This window comes from Nipponia nippon, unplaced genomic scaffold, assembly GCF_047370975.1.
Source record: "Nipponia nippon isolate SJK-2023a ecotype South Korea unplaced genomic scaffold, ASM4737097v1 scaffold_1, whole genome shotgun sequence".
NCBI lineage: Eukaryota > Metazoa > Chordata > Aves > Pelecaniformes > Threskiornithidae > Nipponia > Nipponia nippon.
The window spans coordinates 24,089,254-24,105,365 of record NW_028262290.1 but is presented as its reverse complement, the minus strand read 5'-3'; the positions used below and the strand labels follow the sequence as shown (position 1 = coordinate 24,105,365).

Here is a 16,112-nt window from a genome sequence, read left to right as displayed (position 1 = left end):
CCCCTGGTCTCTTGGGAAGATAAGTGCTATTGCTGCAGCTGTCATCGTCCAAGGAAGCTTGTCAAGAAGCTCGTCCGCAGGATGAGAGTGCCAAGCACAGCTGTGCTCTGCTGCCTCCTGTTCGTCCTCCTCCTCCGCCCGCGTGCAGCTTTCCCTTGGTTCGTTCCTTCAGGAGAGCGCTGAAAGTTGGGGAGGAAGGAAATTATTTGCCCAAACTGTGCCTGGCAAATGACACCACGACTTTGACGAAATTCTCAAAGGTTCAAAGATTAAGTGGTCTTGGGTTCAATTCTTATTTTTCAAATCATTTGCTAGATAGATGTAATAGATAACTCGGGCAAGAACTGGGATCTGGAAAGGAAACCTAGCATGGTATGGGACTAAGGTCTGTTTTTTCTGAAATGTAAATTTAATTAAAAGGAGAAAAGGGGAGGGGAGAAAAGAAAGTTCACCACAGTCTTAATGAAATCCAGGAAACTCGAGCATTGCGCTTTGACAGAGACAAAATAGCAATTAATTTTTTTTCTTAGACGTGTAAGGAGTCTGCTGCCAACGTACAGCTTGGTCCTCGCATCAGTGAAATCTTCCTTGAAAACTGGGGGGGGATTCTTATTTCTTGGCCTGAAAACACAAGTTTTAAGAGGGTTGGGGTTTTTTTTGGGGGGGGGAGGGCACGGAAGAGGCAAATCTGAGACACTTTTCTTTGACTACATAGTTATTTATTTTGAAGAAAGCTGTTACACAGAAAACAACTTTAGGTGATTAAACTGCCCTTTGAATATAGTGGCTGAGTAGCAAATATGGCAGTAAATTTCAGTAATTCAGTGTGACAGAAGTGGCTTGGTAGGTGACCAAAGTTACCTGACAGTCAAATTGAGGGGCAAATAATGTAATTGCTTATCTGACTACTTGTACCATTTTTTTTTTTTTTTTTTTCCTCCCAGACACAAGCTATCAATGACAAAAGACAACTGGAAAAATAAACTATTTTGCACTCTGCTCTACCTTACTTTAGAGTTTTATGGGATCGTGCTAGTGTAACTTCATTGAAGTGAAAAGATAGTTTCAGATCAAAGCATAGCTTAATTGTATTGAACTTCTTAGTTTTAGCTAATTTTTTGCAGTAAACCAGAAACTAAATTGAGTAACTAGCATCATGTGCTACAGTAATGCTTTTTTTTTTTTTTTCTTTTCAGGAGTCTGTTATAAATGTGGGATTTTTTTTGTTGACTTTGCCTGTAGGCTGACTTTATTCCTCACTCTTTGGGAGGTCTCTCACTCCCACTTGTCATATCACATATACATTAAACCTTTCATTAAGTATTGCTGACAACAGGCGGTATCTCTTAAAGATGCAGGATTCTCGTATTTTGGCATTGAAGTATCTTATAAAAGCTAATGATTCTAGCATATACTTCATCAGTCCTCTGTTACCTTCTGCTTCCTTTTTCTAGTCTCCTCCGGATCTTGCCGCAAGGCCTATGCACTGCTCTTCTTACTTGCACGTTACCTCTTTATTTTATGCTTGACATCGGCTTTGCCTTAAATTGCAGATTTATTTCTAAGGTTTATTACTGACATTTAAAACCATCAGATCACATAGACTAGTCTGTGTATAGGAGTTCCTCACAGTGTGTGTTCCAACTCCAAGCTTGTGCTAGGCAGATGATTTATCTTTGTGTATTTCTTGACTGCCATTTTCCCATTGTACTCACCAGGCTTTACTTGCGTCGTCCTGGATTGGTGGGTCTTCTGCTATTTGGAATTCAGCTGGTTTTAAAATGTTGTTATATATAATAAACTTGTAACTTATCTTTTTTTATTTTTTTTTTCTTGCCCCCCCGTTTACAATTTTGGTGCTGTATTATATGTTTTGAGGTGTATCTTTTTCTTGGTCTTTGGAAGGTACATTGAATTGTGTGACAAGCTTTCTGAATTTATTTGAATTTATTATTAAATTCAGATTGCTGCATTATTATATTGTATACGACAGAGTAAATATAGTATATATTGCTTCAGGAACTGTGATTCTTTGAATTATAGGACTACTGTATTTCTCTAGAACTTGGTGCTGGGACCTTCCAGTAACCAGGATTTCTGTTTTGAATTTATTTCATTATTTATTTTATTTATTTATTTGTTGCAAAGTTGCGAAACTTATGTGAAAAGATAACTGCCTATTACTACTTGCCACACTTTCAATATAATCGATATCTTTGTATTATATTAATCCATTTGCTTCTGAATTTTACAGCTCTGTAATTAAGTTCTGCTGCAATAGATACTTTATCTGTACTATTAAAACAAAAGCCTCACTAATACATAATCAGATTTTTTTAATGCAGGTTTAATGGAAATAGTGCTTCATATGTTGGGTTTTAGTGTGCTTGACTTGAAGTATAGGCTAAGATTTCTGGATACTGAGAATAGTTTTTCTCCTATTTTGAACCATAATGTTTCCCATGTAAGTTTTTCTTCACAAGCATAAGAAAACTAGAAGTTTACTTTTAAGAAATGAAGATATAGTAGCCCTATCTTGTAATCCTATGACTTCAAAGATGAGATTTAAAGAAAGTAAGATATATTGTAAAACTTAGGATAAAATCCTAAGAGCTCACAATACCAAGACTGCCAATGTTAGCAGAGCTCAAATATTTGCCTTATTTTACCTAACTAGTTCACTAAAGAATATTCATGACCACATTTACATGAAAAATGTTTGTCCCGAGCAGCTTTGGGCAGAACACTAACCTAAAGTGGACCTGTCTTTATTAAAAGAACCCACTGTCCCAGCCCAAGTTTTTCTGTTGAGGTTGGGGGGAGTCGTGCATTATATTCTACTCTTTCTCTCAAGGGTCTCATTGACTCATTTCTTGCATAATGTTGTTGTTAGCTGAGAATCTGAGGAAAGGTGTTGTGTGTATTCAGTTACATGCACAACTTCGTGAAAAAAAGCATTTTTCTTGGCAAAAAATCAAAATGCAATTCTCCACGTGTTTTTGTGTGTGTCCCCATAATACTGGCAGTGCTGGCAAGTTTCTCACTTTCAAGAAGTTATTGAAGTTTATGTTTTAATTATTACTTTTAATTGGAATTTAAAATAAATATATATATAAGTCCAATCCAAACAAAAGTCTGTGTCAAAGATGATTTGTGTGTAAGAAAAAGGAATACATATGTGGCGGTTCTTTAGCAGGTGGTTTATGTTTTCTTTTCTTTTCTACGGTGTATAGGTGCAGTACTCTTATCCAGTGTACAAGGATTAGCAATTAATGTTGATCCAGTCCTGTATACTTGGCTTATGTACCAACCTCAGAAACGAACTAGTAGGCACATTCAGCAGGTATGTATTTTTGGAGGGAAAGGAGTGGGGAGAGGGGAAACTTTCTCTTCCATGTATGCCAGTAGTGCATTCTTGTTCCCCATATTTGTCTTCTGTCACCTTGTTCTTTGTAGTTTGCTGCACGTACTGTTGATCTTATTTTTAATTATTCAAAATGTTAAGTTTTGCATATTAAAATTTTCATTTCACAACGTTTGCATTTATAATGTTTATCTAAAAGAATAGAGAGAATGTTTTTTGATGGTTGCTGTTTAGGATCAGTATTTTGCAACTAGTTTTAACTACTGAGACCTCATAAGCCTCCCAAGTCTGAATAGTAAATCATGTTTTAACCATTTCGGATGAAATAATTGCATAACTTGTTATAAAATCACTACTCTTATTAAAGCCCATTTTAATAGGAGATGAACCATACAGCTTATAACTTGACATAAGTGGATGCTGTAACAGATTCTTTATATAATGTCAAAACACGTATTTGCATACAAAGTGCTCAGAAAAGATACAAGAAGTTAAGGCTGTGGGTCTGTGTGGCACAGTGTTTTCTTTGACGTATTCTTGACCTTAATTTTCATGCCCCATACTCCTGACCTGGAAAGAACACAGGTTTTGCCTGATTTTAAACTTATTTTTAACTGTTGTTTGGCAGACCAGTAGAACGTTCTAAAGCTTAATTTGTCATAATTGATCAAACTAGTGGTCTGTGTAGCCTGATGTTCTGTCTCACTTATAGTGGTCAATTACTAAGTGGCCAATATAAGAATTTTTCAATACTTACCTCATAATTATAGAACACTATGCATGTACGCCACAGGCCCTTGAGGGGGGGGATTAACATGATCTGTAAACATTTCTGTTTCTTGTGTGTAAATGACCTTGTTAGGTAGTAACATTAACTTGAGTCCCGTTAAGCTCATTCTGCACCAGCACCATCTGAAAAACTTCAATGTGTGAATTGCTGCTTCACAGTTTTAATAACTGTATGCTGTTTTTAAATGTGTTGAGTTATTTGTCATTCCTGCATCCTAACTGGAGCAGCACAACATTTCCTGGTATACCTCTTTTTTAAAACAGACGATTTATTTACTTTTGCAATCCTGTTCTGTATCATTCCAAAATGTAATTGAGTTTGGTTATTTCAAATGTTCGTATAAAAGTGTTTCCTTAACATTCATGTATATAATCAGCTGTTACTCAGTGCTTTCTCTTTTGATTGCCCTTGCATACTGAGTGACTAGAAGGGTTTAGTGACTACATTAGGAAACTTATTTGTCCATGGTTTTAATCACTAGTGGCAAAATTTTTAACCAAATTTTGATTAAGTAGTTATTTTGTAATTTGTGTCATTACCTTATACAGCCTTCTAAATTTTTTTTGTGATCTGTTTCTGATTAAAATTACTGTATCACGTTTCTAATGTTATTAGCATTTCGAGTTGCTTAGTCATTTGAAATTATTTTAAATGTGAATTTGTAAACCTAACTGTCGACATCATACTAGTTTCACTATTAACGTAACTGTGGTAATAGACTGAACATAATAACAAAAATTACGTTGTCTGTGGTAGTTTTGAAGAAACTTCATTTGAAAAGAGAACTATACCTGTATCAAACCAAAGGATAAAACTGAAGACTTTTTTTTCTTTATGTCATACTGTAATTATCCTAGGATAAGTATTCTAGTCAAAGTTATGGCCTTGTATATTACTTATTGGAAAAGGTTTAGCTTGTTATCATAGTCTAATTTGTATAACAAAACAAAAATGCTCCATACAACCTTCATAGCTTTTGAATATTTAATGGAACAACTGTAAGACGTGATGCTTTCAAGCAAGTGTTATGGTCAAAATGTTGTTGATTGATGCAGCTCTTTTCTTCCTCTGTTCTAACCATCAGTCTTATACAATTGCAACAGAAGAAAAGAAAATACATCACTTCAGAAGTTCCTTGTGCGATTCAGAGATCTTAAATGTTAAGATAACGTACTTGATGTCCAACCCTTCTACATAAGTTATGTTTCTGTACGGTGTGCAAGTTATACATCATTCTTCCTCGCATTTATTTTAAACTAACTTGGGGGGAAAAAAAAAGGAAAATCTGGAAATAGAACTAGTCTTTAAGGCTTCTGCATAATTTTTTAAATGCAGTGGAATATTTGGTGCCAGATGCTTTCAGTGAGTGGCATTGTAGCGTATTACCTTTTTGTTACAAAGTGACAGTACGTGTCAAAATGTGGGTGCTGTTACATATTTCAATAATGATCTGTGTGGTGATAGTTGTGGCTATATGATCAGTGCTCTAGGATAAATGGATGTGAATATAACTTGGTTTTCTCTATCCCTTCTAAATTTCAACATGCATCTGTAAGTTTTCCATTGTCCTCTCTGAAGCACAGAAACAATGAGAACTTTGCAGTCTAAAAATCCATGAGGTGCTCTCAGTGCTTGAACAAATCTGCATATTGCTTTTGAATTTCTCTCATGGCTACTAGAAATGCGTGGTGTAGTTCTTAAGTTTCTTTGCTGAAGTGAAAGCGTTGTGTAAAATAAACCTCTTCTGTATCTATAGTCTTTTCCATTATCGCCTCTTATCTAATTGGTGATATTGGACATAGGTCAGTATAATGCTATTCTGAGGGGCATAACTGGATTTTAATCATGAATAGTAATGCTTAGAAAATTTGGTTTGGCAGAAATGAAATAGCAAGTCTATATATACAAAGCACAAACAAACACAGAGATTTTGTTGCATGCTTTTGATGTCCTTATTTTAATGTTTGTTGCAAGTTTATATTTTGTAAATTTTTGTAGTAATAATAGAGGAAACCGCTGAAACAGTTTGTAGTAAGAAGTTCTGCTGTCTGTTATACTGTATGGTGTAACATGCAGCATGCTTTCTTTAAAAGGTGATATGGGAAAGCCAATGCTGCTTATGTTTATATTAGTCAGGAGTAGAATTAACACCTCTCTCTGAACTGAACAAGAGGCAAACTCTTTAGTTTTCTTTTGTGTGAAGTCTGCAAAATCCTTTTAGTTATTACAGCAAGTTGTATGAGGTCTTGCTCCATAAAGAGCCTGTTCCAGTGCTCAGTCACCCTCACAAGTAAAAACGTGTTTCTTTACGTTCAGAGGGAACGTCCTGTGTTTCAGTCTGTGCCCATTGCCTCTGGTCCTGTCACTGGACACCACTGAGAAGAGCCTGGCTCCATCTTCTTTGCATCTTCCCTTCAGGTATTTTTATACATTGATGAGGTCCCCCATGAGCTTTCTCTTCTCCAGGCTGAACAATTCCAGCTCTCTCAGCCTGTCCTTATATGGAAGATGCTTTAGTCCCTTAATCGTCTTCGTGGACCTTTGCTGGACTCTCTCCAGTATGTCCGTATCTCCCTTGTACAGGGGAGTCTAGAACTAGACCCAGCACTGAGTAGAGGGGAAGGATCACTTCCCTTACTTGCTGGCAATACTTTGTCTAGTGCAGTGCAGGATACCATTCACCTTCTTTGCAGCAAGGGCACTTTTGCTGGCTCATGTCTAAGCTGGTGTCCGATGGGACCTTTTCTGCAAAGCCGTTTTCCAGCTGGGCAGCCCCCAGCGTGTACTGGCACATGAGGTTGTTCCTCCCCAGGTGCAGGACTTTGCACTTCTCATTGTTGAACTTCAAGAGGTTCCTGTCAGCCCATTTCTACAGCCCCTTGTGTTTCCTCTGGATGGCAGCCAAACTCTTTGGCATATCAGCCACTCCTCCCATTAATGAAGATATTGAACAGGATTGGACCCATTATTGACCCCTGGGGTACATTGCTACTTACTGGAGTCCAGCTAGACTTCGTGCCACTGATCACCACCCTCTGGGCCCAGCCATTCAGCCAATTTTCAGTCCACTTCACTGTCTACTCATCCAGCCCATACTTCATGACCTTCTGCATGAAGATCTTATGTGAGACAGTGTCAAAGGCCTTACTGAAGTCGAAGTAGACAATATCCACTGCTCTCCCTTCATCTACCAAGCCAGTCATTTCATCATAAAATATTATCAAATTGGTCAAGAATGACTTCCACTTGGTGAAACTATGCTGATTACTCCCAATCATCTTCTTGTCCTTCATATGCCTCGAAGTTTCCAGGATTAGTTGTTCCATCACCTTCCCAAGGATTGAGGTGAGGCTGACTGGCATGTAGTACCCTGGGTCTTCCTTCTTGCCTTTCTTGAAGATAGAAGTGACGTTTACTTTCTTCCAGCCCTCAGGTGCCTCTCCCAGTTGCCATGATTGTTCAAAGAACATTGAAACTGACCTTGTGATGACATCTGCTAGCTCTCTGGGTGCATCCCATGAGGGCCCATGGACTTACATAGTTTGCTTAAGTATTCCCTGACCCAGTCCTCATCCACTGAGGGTATATACACTGCGAGTTTCCTTGCTCCATCCTTTCCACCTGGTCTCTGGGAGCTGGGATTCAAGGCTGGTCTTGCTAGTAAAGACTGAGGTGAAGAAGGCATTCAGTACCTCAGCCTTTTCCAACAGGAAGTTGGAAAAGTTGAGTTTCCTGACTGGATATCAATGTGTATTCCCATAGGCAATGAAATATTTTAGCTGTCTCTTTTTTAGCTCTTTTGCCCTCCTGTTCCTTTCCTTTTCTAAACTCAAGTGAACGCAAGAAGTTAGCTAAGATTGCATAATACTTATACCATTTGTACACATTTTTAAAAAATGTTTTATGTTGGTTTCATATTTAACAGCTCTGAATAATGTACAAACAGAAGAAAATACAGTTGTTTAGTGTCAGAAAAGGAAAAAAAAAACCCCACAGATTGGTAACAGGGACAGGAAGTGGTAAGGAAAAGATATTTGTTATCATGAAAGTATTTTCACCTCATCATCAGCTGATGATCTTTCCAGATAATCAGTGTAGCAAGTATTACATGCTGCTTTGTCTAGAAAAAAGACACTATTGGTAGATCACCTTTCCTGTTTGGAGCACTGTACTGTGTGTACAATGTGCAGTAATCAACAGGAGAAACCTTTGCCAGTTAATGGGTTAAAAAACAAAAAACCCCGAACACCCAAGACACAATATATATTAAAGTGGCAGCAATTGTTGGAATTGATTTTGTTAAGTTATATTATTTTATTCTTCAATAATACTGAGCTGAAATAACTTGAGTCTTGGTGCAGAGCAAGTAATAAACGTTATAAATCAAAGTACGGTAACTTAAAGTTCAAAACTTATTTTCAAAGTCCTCAGTTTTTGACTTGTAAGCTAGAGACATCTTAGAGATGTTTTAATTCAGCACCTTCTGAACATCGTGCCTATTAAGATTCTTACACCAAATTGTTAGTTTAAAAGAAAAAAACACAACCAGAACTTGCTACTTAATGTGTATGTTAAAAAAGAGTGAATTTGTCGTGCCATCTTGTTATTAACCTATTATGTGATAGTTCTTTTGGTTAATGGATTGATTCTCAACTTCTTAGTACTTAATATGGCAAGAATAAATTAAAAAAATATACTTTTTGATTTTGCTGTCCTTTAGTTCAAAATCTGAAGAATAGGTGAAAAGCATTCTGGAGAAAGCTATTCAATTTTTTTTGTACTGACATTTGCTGTGTTATACCTATGAAATAGAAATACTAAGAAAAGTTTAAAGATATCAATGCTTATAAAGAATATTATGTTGGACACATGGGTAAATTTTTTGAATGTAAATGTTTTGCTCTTCAGCTCTACAGTTTAAGAATTAATGCATTAAGGAGAAATCTGATAAAAATGTCATTATTCTGCTTTATATACAGTCCATGCGACTGCTCAAAGGAAAATTGGTATAAGCCAGACATGTTGTACTCCATCCATATGTTCCACATCAAAATTGCATATTTTACATTATCTGGGTGTTAAAAATAATCATATTTTTGGTTCCCTGAATTTGTTAGACTTTTATGAAATATGTTTTTGTTACCACCATTTTTTTCAGTGACTGGTAATAATCCATGAAGTTTGAGCAGCAAATTCAAAAGACATCTTATGTACCTTGCTTGACTGATGAACCTATGCTAGATTTTAAGGAGGGTTTAAACCGGCATAGAAGTTTGAATTGATCTTTTTTTTTTTTAAAATGTTCTTGTATGTGTCAGACAAAATTGGTGTTTGTTTTTTTAAATACTTTACAAAAACAATCCATACAGACTAAAGTGGGCTATAGGTGTAGCAGCAGTAGATGTTAGTGTAGTATGTCCACCAGTTGCTTACTTGCTGTTTTTTAAGAGTTCTTTAACTCAGCATATCTATAATATATGCTTAAATCCCTTGTGTTTCTTTGGTCTGAAAGCTCTGTTGAAAAGATAGACTCTTTAATGCTTTATGGAAGGTTAATTTGAACAGAATTTGGGAGAGATACCACTATAGAGAGTGACTTCTTGCATGTATGCTGTTTACTGCTTGTTTAACATTGCCTCCCTATAAAAAGCAAAACAAAGCTACATTTAGAGGCTTTGTTTCCAGTAATTTTATATTTTATTTTGACTATTCTTTGAAGATTTTTTTCAGATGTGACTTGTTTTATTTTTGTAAACCAGTGGTGTTTTTCATATATTTATTCTCTTATAAAAGCCCATACTTAGCTTTGCACAGGTAAATATTTGAAGAGTTTGTTTTCCTTGGTAAAAAAGCCTTAGCTTAGTTTTTTCTCATACTTTGATATGAGACAGTCAGGTATGTGGTACTTCTTGCAGTGAATATATAAATGAGTGCATATAATCTTTTTGTTTCTGAAATGCACATGACTGTAAAGCCTTCATGGCTTGTCAATATTTTTCTTGCATTACTCATTTCTGTGAGATAAAACGACTAATTTTAGTGAAGACTAAACTATCAAAAATGTGTACCTACACATATATGCCGATATATAGTATAAATGTGTATGGCTGCATATTTCTGTCATTTTCTTTGGCCATTCTGTATGCATGTATGTGTTACTACCTAATTTTAATGACTATTTCAGTAACAGAGTAGGTCTAAAACCAGCAGTGCAGGGAGAACATCCTTAGTCGTATACAGAAACAACTAAGGAAAAGACATTGCACCTCCTCCAGATTCATCATGCTTTACAGCACTGGAATGTAACACACCTACATGATTCCAGAATCCAGATTTCTCCCTTTTTTTATGAACATCTAGACCATGGAAGATTGTGTATCCCAATTCAAAATGAAGAATTTTTCATCAGCTGGGTAGGTAGATTACAGAATTGGTCATTTGCAATTCAGTTTAATAATTTTTTTTTTTTTCCTTCAACCTTTTTCTCTGCTCATTTTCTCATTTCTTTACCATTATCTTAGGAATTTTCCTGTGGTATAAAATCCTTTCCCTGCTTTATGGAAAGTTCATTGCAAGCTGAGGATATTATCTTGATGGTATGCTTTGGGCAATTCTTCATTCAGAGGTCTGCACCAGAGGTTTCTCTGGAATGTTTGCCTAAGATGAAAACATTGTATCATCGTAACTTGGTCAGTAGACTCATGTAGAACAAGTAATTCCTCTAATTTGATCTGTCTTAGGATGACTTTTGGAATATTGCAGATCTTTGTGTCTGCAAGAGCCAAACACTTCTGATAATGAATGGCAATGAATGAATGACACCATGTAAGGGTAAGTTTCAGTACCCAAACTTAAGGTTTTTCTGTATTGTAGCAAAGTTGGCTGTTGAGGGTAGAGCTGTGTTGCCCTTCTTTAGTTCTAGTTTTTATCTTCTACCTTGATAAATAGCAAGAAAGGCTTTGATAAAACAAGCATGTTTCTATGGTAGACATTATCTTCTTGGTGTGCAAAGATTTCTCAAACTATAATAGGTTTTGATTTTTGATATTGCTTACAGGCCAAAAGCACTCTTTATCCCTATCAGGATCTGTCATCTCTTACCCCAAGGAGCACAATTAAGTTTCTGAAGGATGTAGGAATGAAGTTACTGCTTACTTAAGGAACTAAAGCTACATGGGACTTGAACCTTATATCTTCTACTTTCAGAGGCCCCTTGAAGCTGCTGATAGAATGCTTACATCAGTTGGTGAAAATGTGGGGGTTCTTGGCTGACATCAGTTCATCACATAAATTTGGAAAGATTACAGCTAATCAGTGATTGGTCTCTTATCCCAGCAGAGCACTTTTCTGAGCATACCTGAAATTCCTACCTGAAGCAGTCACAGAATTTCATTTGAATTACCAAGTTTATCTGCCAGGAAAGAAGGTGCTTTTGTGAACCCCAGGCGTTAGGCATGCCTAATCTTTTTAATTAGGAATTAATTTCATTTTAATTCATGTAATTTTATTAATTAATTTAATTTTAATTGGGAACGAGGCCTAATGCCTAGTTTTGTTTGAGCTCTCTGAAGCAGTTTAGGTGTGTGCTTATATTACTAATATCAGAAATCAAAACAATGAAATGTAACTCTGTAGTCAGGCAGTGATTGTGATTTCATGATATTAGAACTTCTTGCAAGGTGGGCAAGGTAGATCCTCCTTGCTGTTGGAGCTGATTCTGGCACAGCTTGGACAGTCTTGCAGCATAGGTAAGTATTCTTCTCTCAGGCAGATAGTGATTGTATGACAGCGATCTTAGATGTTCACAAAACACCATGTCTTGAGTAGAACTGCCATCTGTCCCCCTTCCAAAAACTTCATTAATTTTTCTTCCTGCTTGCTGGTTGCAAGCTACTGCACATGTACACATCAGTCTATGTGCACGTAGCATCCACCATATGGGATAGCTGGGTTTGGTACAATTTCAAAGATAGTAACCCATGTCTGGGCTGAGGTTTCTGAATTCAACCTTTCACAAGCCAGTACTTCATTTTTTCATTTAGTAATAATATTTAAGTTCCTATCTTGGAATATTCTTTTGCCTTTGGTGATCAGGGAGGTAACTGTATAGGTGTCCCTCAAATGAAAGTTACTCATCTGCTCAGTTGATCATGTTTTCTTTAGAATGCATTTCTCATGTTCCCAGATATGCCTGCATCCTCTTCAGCCTCACAGTTGTGGGAAGTTATAATTCAGAAATAAAGTATTTAATTACTGAAAATCCCAAGTAAAACAAAATATTAATTTATTCTACCTGGGGCAAATTTCTACTAGCCCTCTTTTACAGGATATTTTAGCTTCAGTTAGTTGGCATATCTCCACATAAATCAGGAAATACTTGGGGCTTGGTATTTTTGGCAGGTTGTTTTTTAGCTATTATGTTTCTGTGCCTTTCTCTGATTTTAGATCTTTATCAGTTCCACAGTCATGTTGACCACACAGTATGAAGTAAAATAAAAAAAATAATTCGTATCTGTTGATCCATTTACATGCATAAATAGCACATATGTATGTTTGTGTTTTGTGTACACATACTTAACATGGTGTGTAATGTGTTAGATTACGTGTGTCAATAAAATGTAAATTTGGAAAAGGATAGATTTCCTGAAGTTTTTTAGCCACCGCTTAAAAAGTTAATTGTAATAATTATACTGGAAAAGTAGTAAATTTTTATTATTTTGAGTACCATGAATTATTATTAAGCTAGTGTTTAGTGTGTAATAGCCACAAAACATTATTGCATTGATAAAACTGTGGTCAGTATTCTAGAACAGAATCTGATTTTGACTTTGTGTCAACAAAACAACCTCATATAAATGTTGCTGTAGTTCCATAACTTTATTAAATGTTGTTTATTTATCTTCTTTATAACACTATCAATTAGTAACGGTAAAGCTTACATCCCAAGTAGGTGCGTTAAACTTTACTACATATTACTTTATAGCTAGCTTTTTGGATTCTTTTGATGAAATGCTTATGATAACACTTGCCTGCAATGTCTCCTTTCCCATCAGATTCATCTTCTCGTACAGCTGTGGGGCTCTTGTCATCTGCAATTTCCCAAGCCACAATTTCCTCATCAGTTTGTGGCTAAAACCCAAATCTTGATGATCCTTTTCCATCTAGTTCAACGTTGATCTTTCATCTTCTGCATTCTTTTAACCAGAAATCTTTTGCCAAAAACCTGACAAGATTGTACTGGGCGTCATCAACAGCAACATCAGGCTTGATTTCAGTGAGCAAAGATGAAACAGCTGTTTCATTGTCCAGATCAGCACTCAAGCACTCAATATTTGGTCGTAATCTTTTCCAGCTTTGTCTGGCTGTGATAGCCTTGATGTTTTTCACTATATGACTAGTGGTGTAACTTATTATTATATTTTGCTGATCCATTTCTTCAGTGGTTCAGAAACAGATACTGCTTCTTCAGACAGTATTTCCATCCTATTGTCTTTTGTACTGTCTTCTATTGTCTGTGTTCATTCTTCAGAAACTCTTGCTTCACTTTGGCAAGTCAGTGTTCTTGCAACGTTATGTCCAGAATTGCCAAATTATGGCTTAACTGTTGTCATCATGGGAAAGCTGCAGATGGCTTTGCCTTATGAAAGGTTGTATCAGATAGACTGCTAAGTTTTGAAAATAAGTGATGTAAAGTGTCTGACGAAAGCTTACAAAACTTCTGACGCTCTCTCTGTATGCATGTGGGAAGTATTTCTGTGGTGTAAAACTTGTCTTTTCAAAGCTGATGGGTTCTTTTGTTGTTGTTACGGCTAGAGGACACCAAAGTGGCATGTTACTGTATTCCAGAACGACTTTTTAGTGCTTTTGGAGACAAAGCTGATGACTGTACGTTCAGAGGGAGGAGAGATGAGAGTTCTGTTTGTCATTGACATCAGTATTTTCCTATTAACTTTGCATACCACTGTATATATAAGTTGATTGTTTTCACTGGAGTAGGATTAAATAGTAGATTGTCTTTCTTATTTTAATTTACTTTTATAGTGGAAAATGGTGGAGGCGTTTGGAACTTATTCTCCTTCAATTAAATGATTTTTCTGTTTGTTTTGGGGTTTTGTATGCGTGCACGTGTTGCACACTGCTTGATTCAGTGATCTGTTTTCTATTGGAGAAAATTTACAAGCACATTGCCCGCCTCACACGAATTTGTTTCCCACAGAGATTCCTAATGCAACGTGTGAGGTTTCTCATTATCCAGCTATATGGATTACATTTTCGCTCCAATACCAACAAAATTAAATTACACAAAAATTGATTAAGATGCATGTAATCCTAGTGTCTGATCTTTAGAAAAAACTTTTGTCATCTTTAAATGATAACCCACTGCAAAATCAATGGTAGAAATATTCTGCTTTTGTCAGCTGGGATACAGCTACAATTTACGTAGCAGCTAATGCTACAGCAAAATGTTAACAGCCAACTGTACAGCAAAATTGAGGATCTAATTTTTTTAACGATTTTGTCTTTTCTAGCTCGCCTTAGTAAAAAACGTAACAACAAAGCCACTAGACTGTACTCATTTCTGGACCTCCAGTTCCAGAACCCATGTGGATTAATACACATCACTCTTTTCTAATCTTAAAAGAAGGATGCAGTCCTTCAAACTAGATTTTAATGCCTCCAGTTTTGTTTAAGAGTGTCATATTTTGAGCAGGTTGTCATTTATTGATATGTTTGAAAGACAAAACAATTCAAAATCAGTAGTGGTCAGAATTAAATTTTATATTTAAAATGTGAGGAACAAATATAATAATGTATAAATAACAATGCGTCTTTTCTTTCAAAGTTCAATGAAGGTTGATAAATTTCTTTGCAAAACTTTGGGATCTTCATATCTGGCTAAAATTTTCTAGTTTCCATTAAACATTTAGATAATTATTTTGCTTTGGTGATCATCCAGGTTTATTCATGTGCTTTTTGATTGGCAAAAAAGCATGGTATTTTAAGTTAATAGATTATATTCCACTTTTTTGTTATCGTAAAGCTTTTCTTCAGACTAACAGGACTAAAATAAAAAATTAGAAGTGCAAGTCTGAATGTAGCGTTTCATAATTTGTTTTCAAAATATATGTGCTCTAATCATTGTTTCAAGTTGTCTTCTCTGCATTTCAAAATATGTAGTTTAAGACATGCTTCTCATGACAATGTCATAATTCAATATTAATGTGGTTTGGTTTTGAGTGGCTCACAAGGCACTTCTTTTTCTAGCAGTCCGTAGGAACTGTTCCACTTGGTGTGTCAGTAACTCGAAAAAAAGAGGATGAAGCATCAGTTGGAAGTGCACCTTTGGCAAGGCAGCAATCAAATCAAGCCTCTGAGTACGCCAGCAGTCCTGTCAAAACAAAAACAGTAACAGGTATGATCACTTAATTCAAACTAGCCATTCTGCCTTTGTAACCTCCCTCAATAAGGTGCGTCCACAATTGAACAGCATCAGCTGTGCAAATACTGTGGAACAACTTTCAGTTTTAAAGAAATATTCTCCCAGAACATTACAACTTTTAAAATTAAAAATAATCAAACTTGCATTTTTTTAATTATATGTTTAATTTTCTTCTCATTTTCGTTTAGGTACTATCTTTGGGGGCCTGATAGTTTCATATAACACATTTTCTGAAATTAGATAAAGGAGATGTGCTTTCAATAGAATATCTGCTATTTTCCTTGATATTTAATATTTTAGTCCATAATTTTTTCAGACCTTATACACTGTGATTAATCTCTTTCAGTCAGTCTGTTCATATTGCTTAAAGTCTGGCATGTATGGAAGTCAAGATTTGGGCAGGAACAGTTAAAATTCACTAGTTTCAAAATCGCTCTCCCATAGAAAATGCATTTGTTGGCACTTCTGTTTCTGGAGTTCAAGAAATTATTAAATTTAGGAATATTTTCTGGCCATTT

General features: G+C 35.9%; 1 protein-coding gene across 7 annotated transcripts in view; it reads left to right on the top strand.

Moving 5' to 3' along the window:
* Positions 1-16,112, top strand: part of VPS13B (vacuolar protein sorting 13 homolog B) — a 483,190-nt gene that overhangs the window by 208,842 nt on the left and 258,236 nt on the right. For 6 of the 7 annotated variants that reach the window (XM_087749030.1, XM_087749012.1, XM_087749022.1 and 3 more), the window contains 2 exons: positions 3,234-3,343; positions 15,420-15,567. In XM_087749030.1, the coding sequence (XP_087605156.1) occupies positions 3,234-3,343; positions 15,420-15,567 (258 nt within the window). The remainder of the gene's footprint in view (positions 1-3,233; positions 3,344-15,419; positions 15,568-16,112) is intronic. The other variant, XM_087749003.1, reaches the window with a different exon arrangement.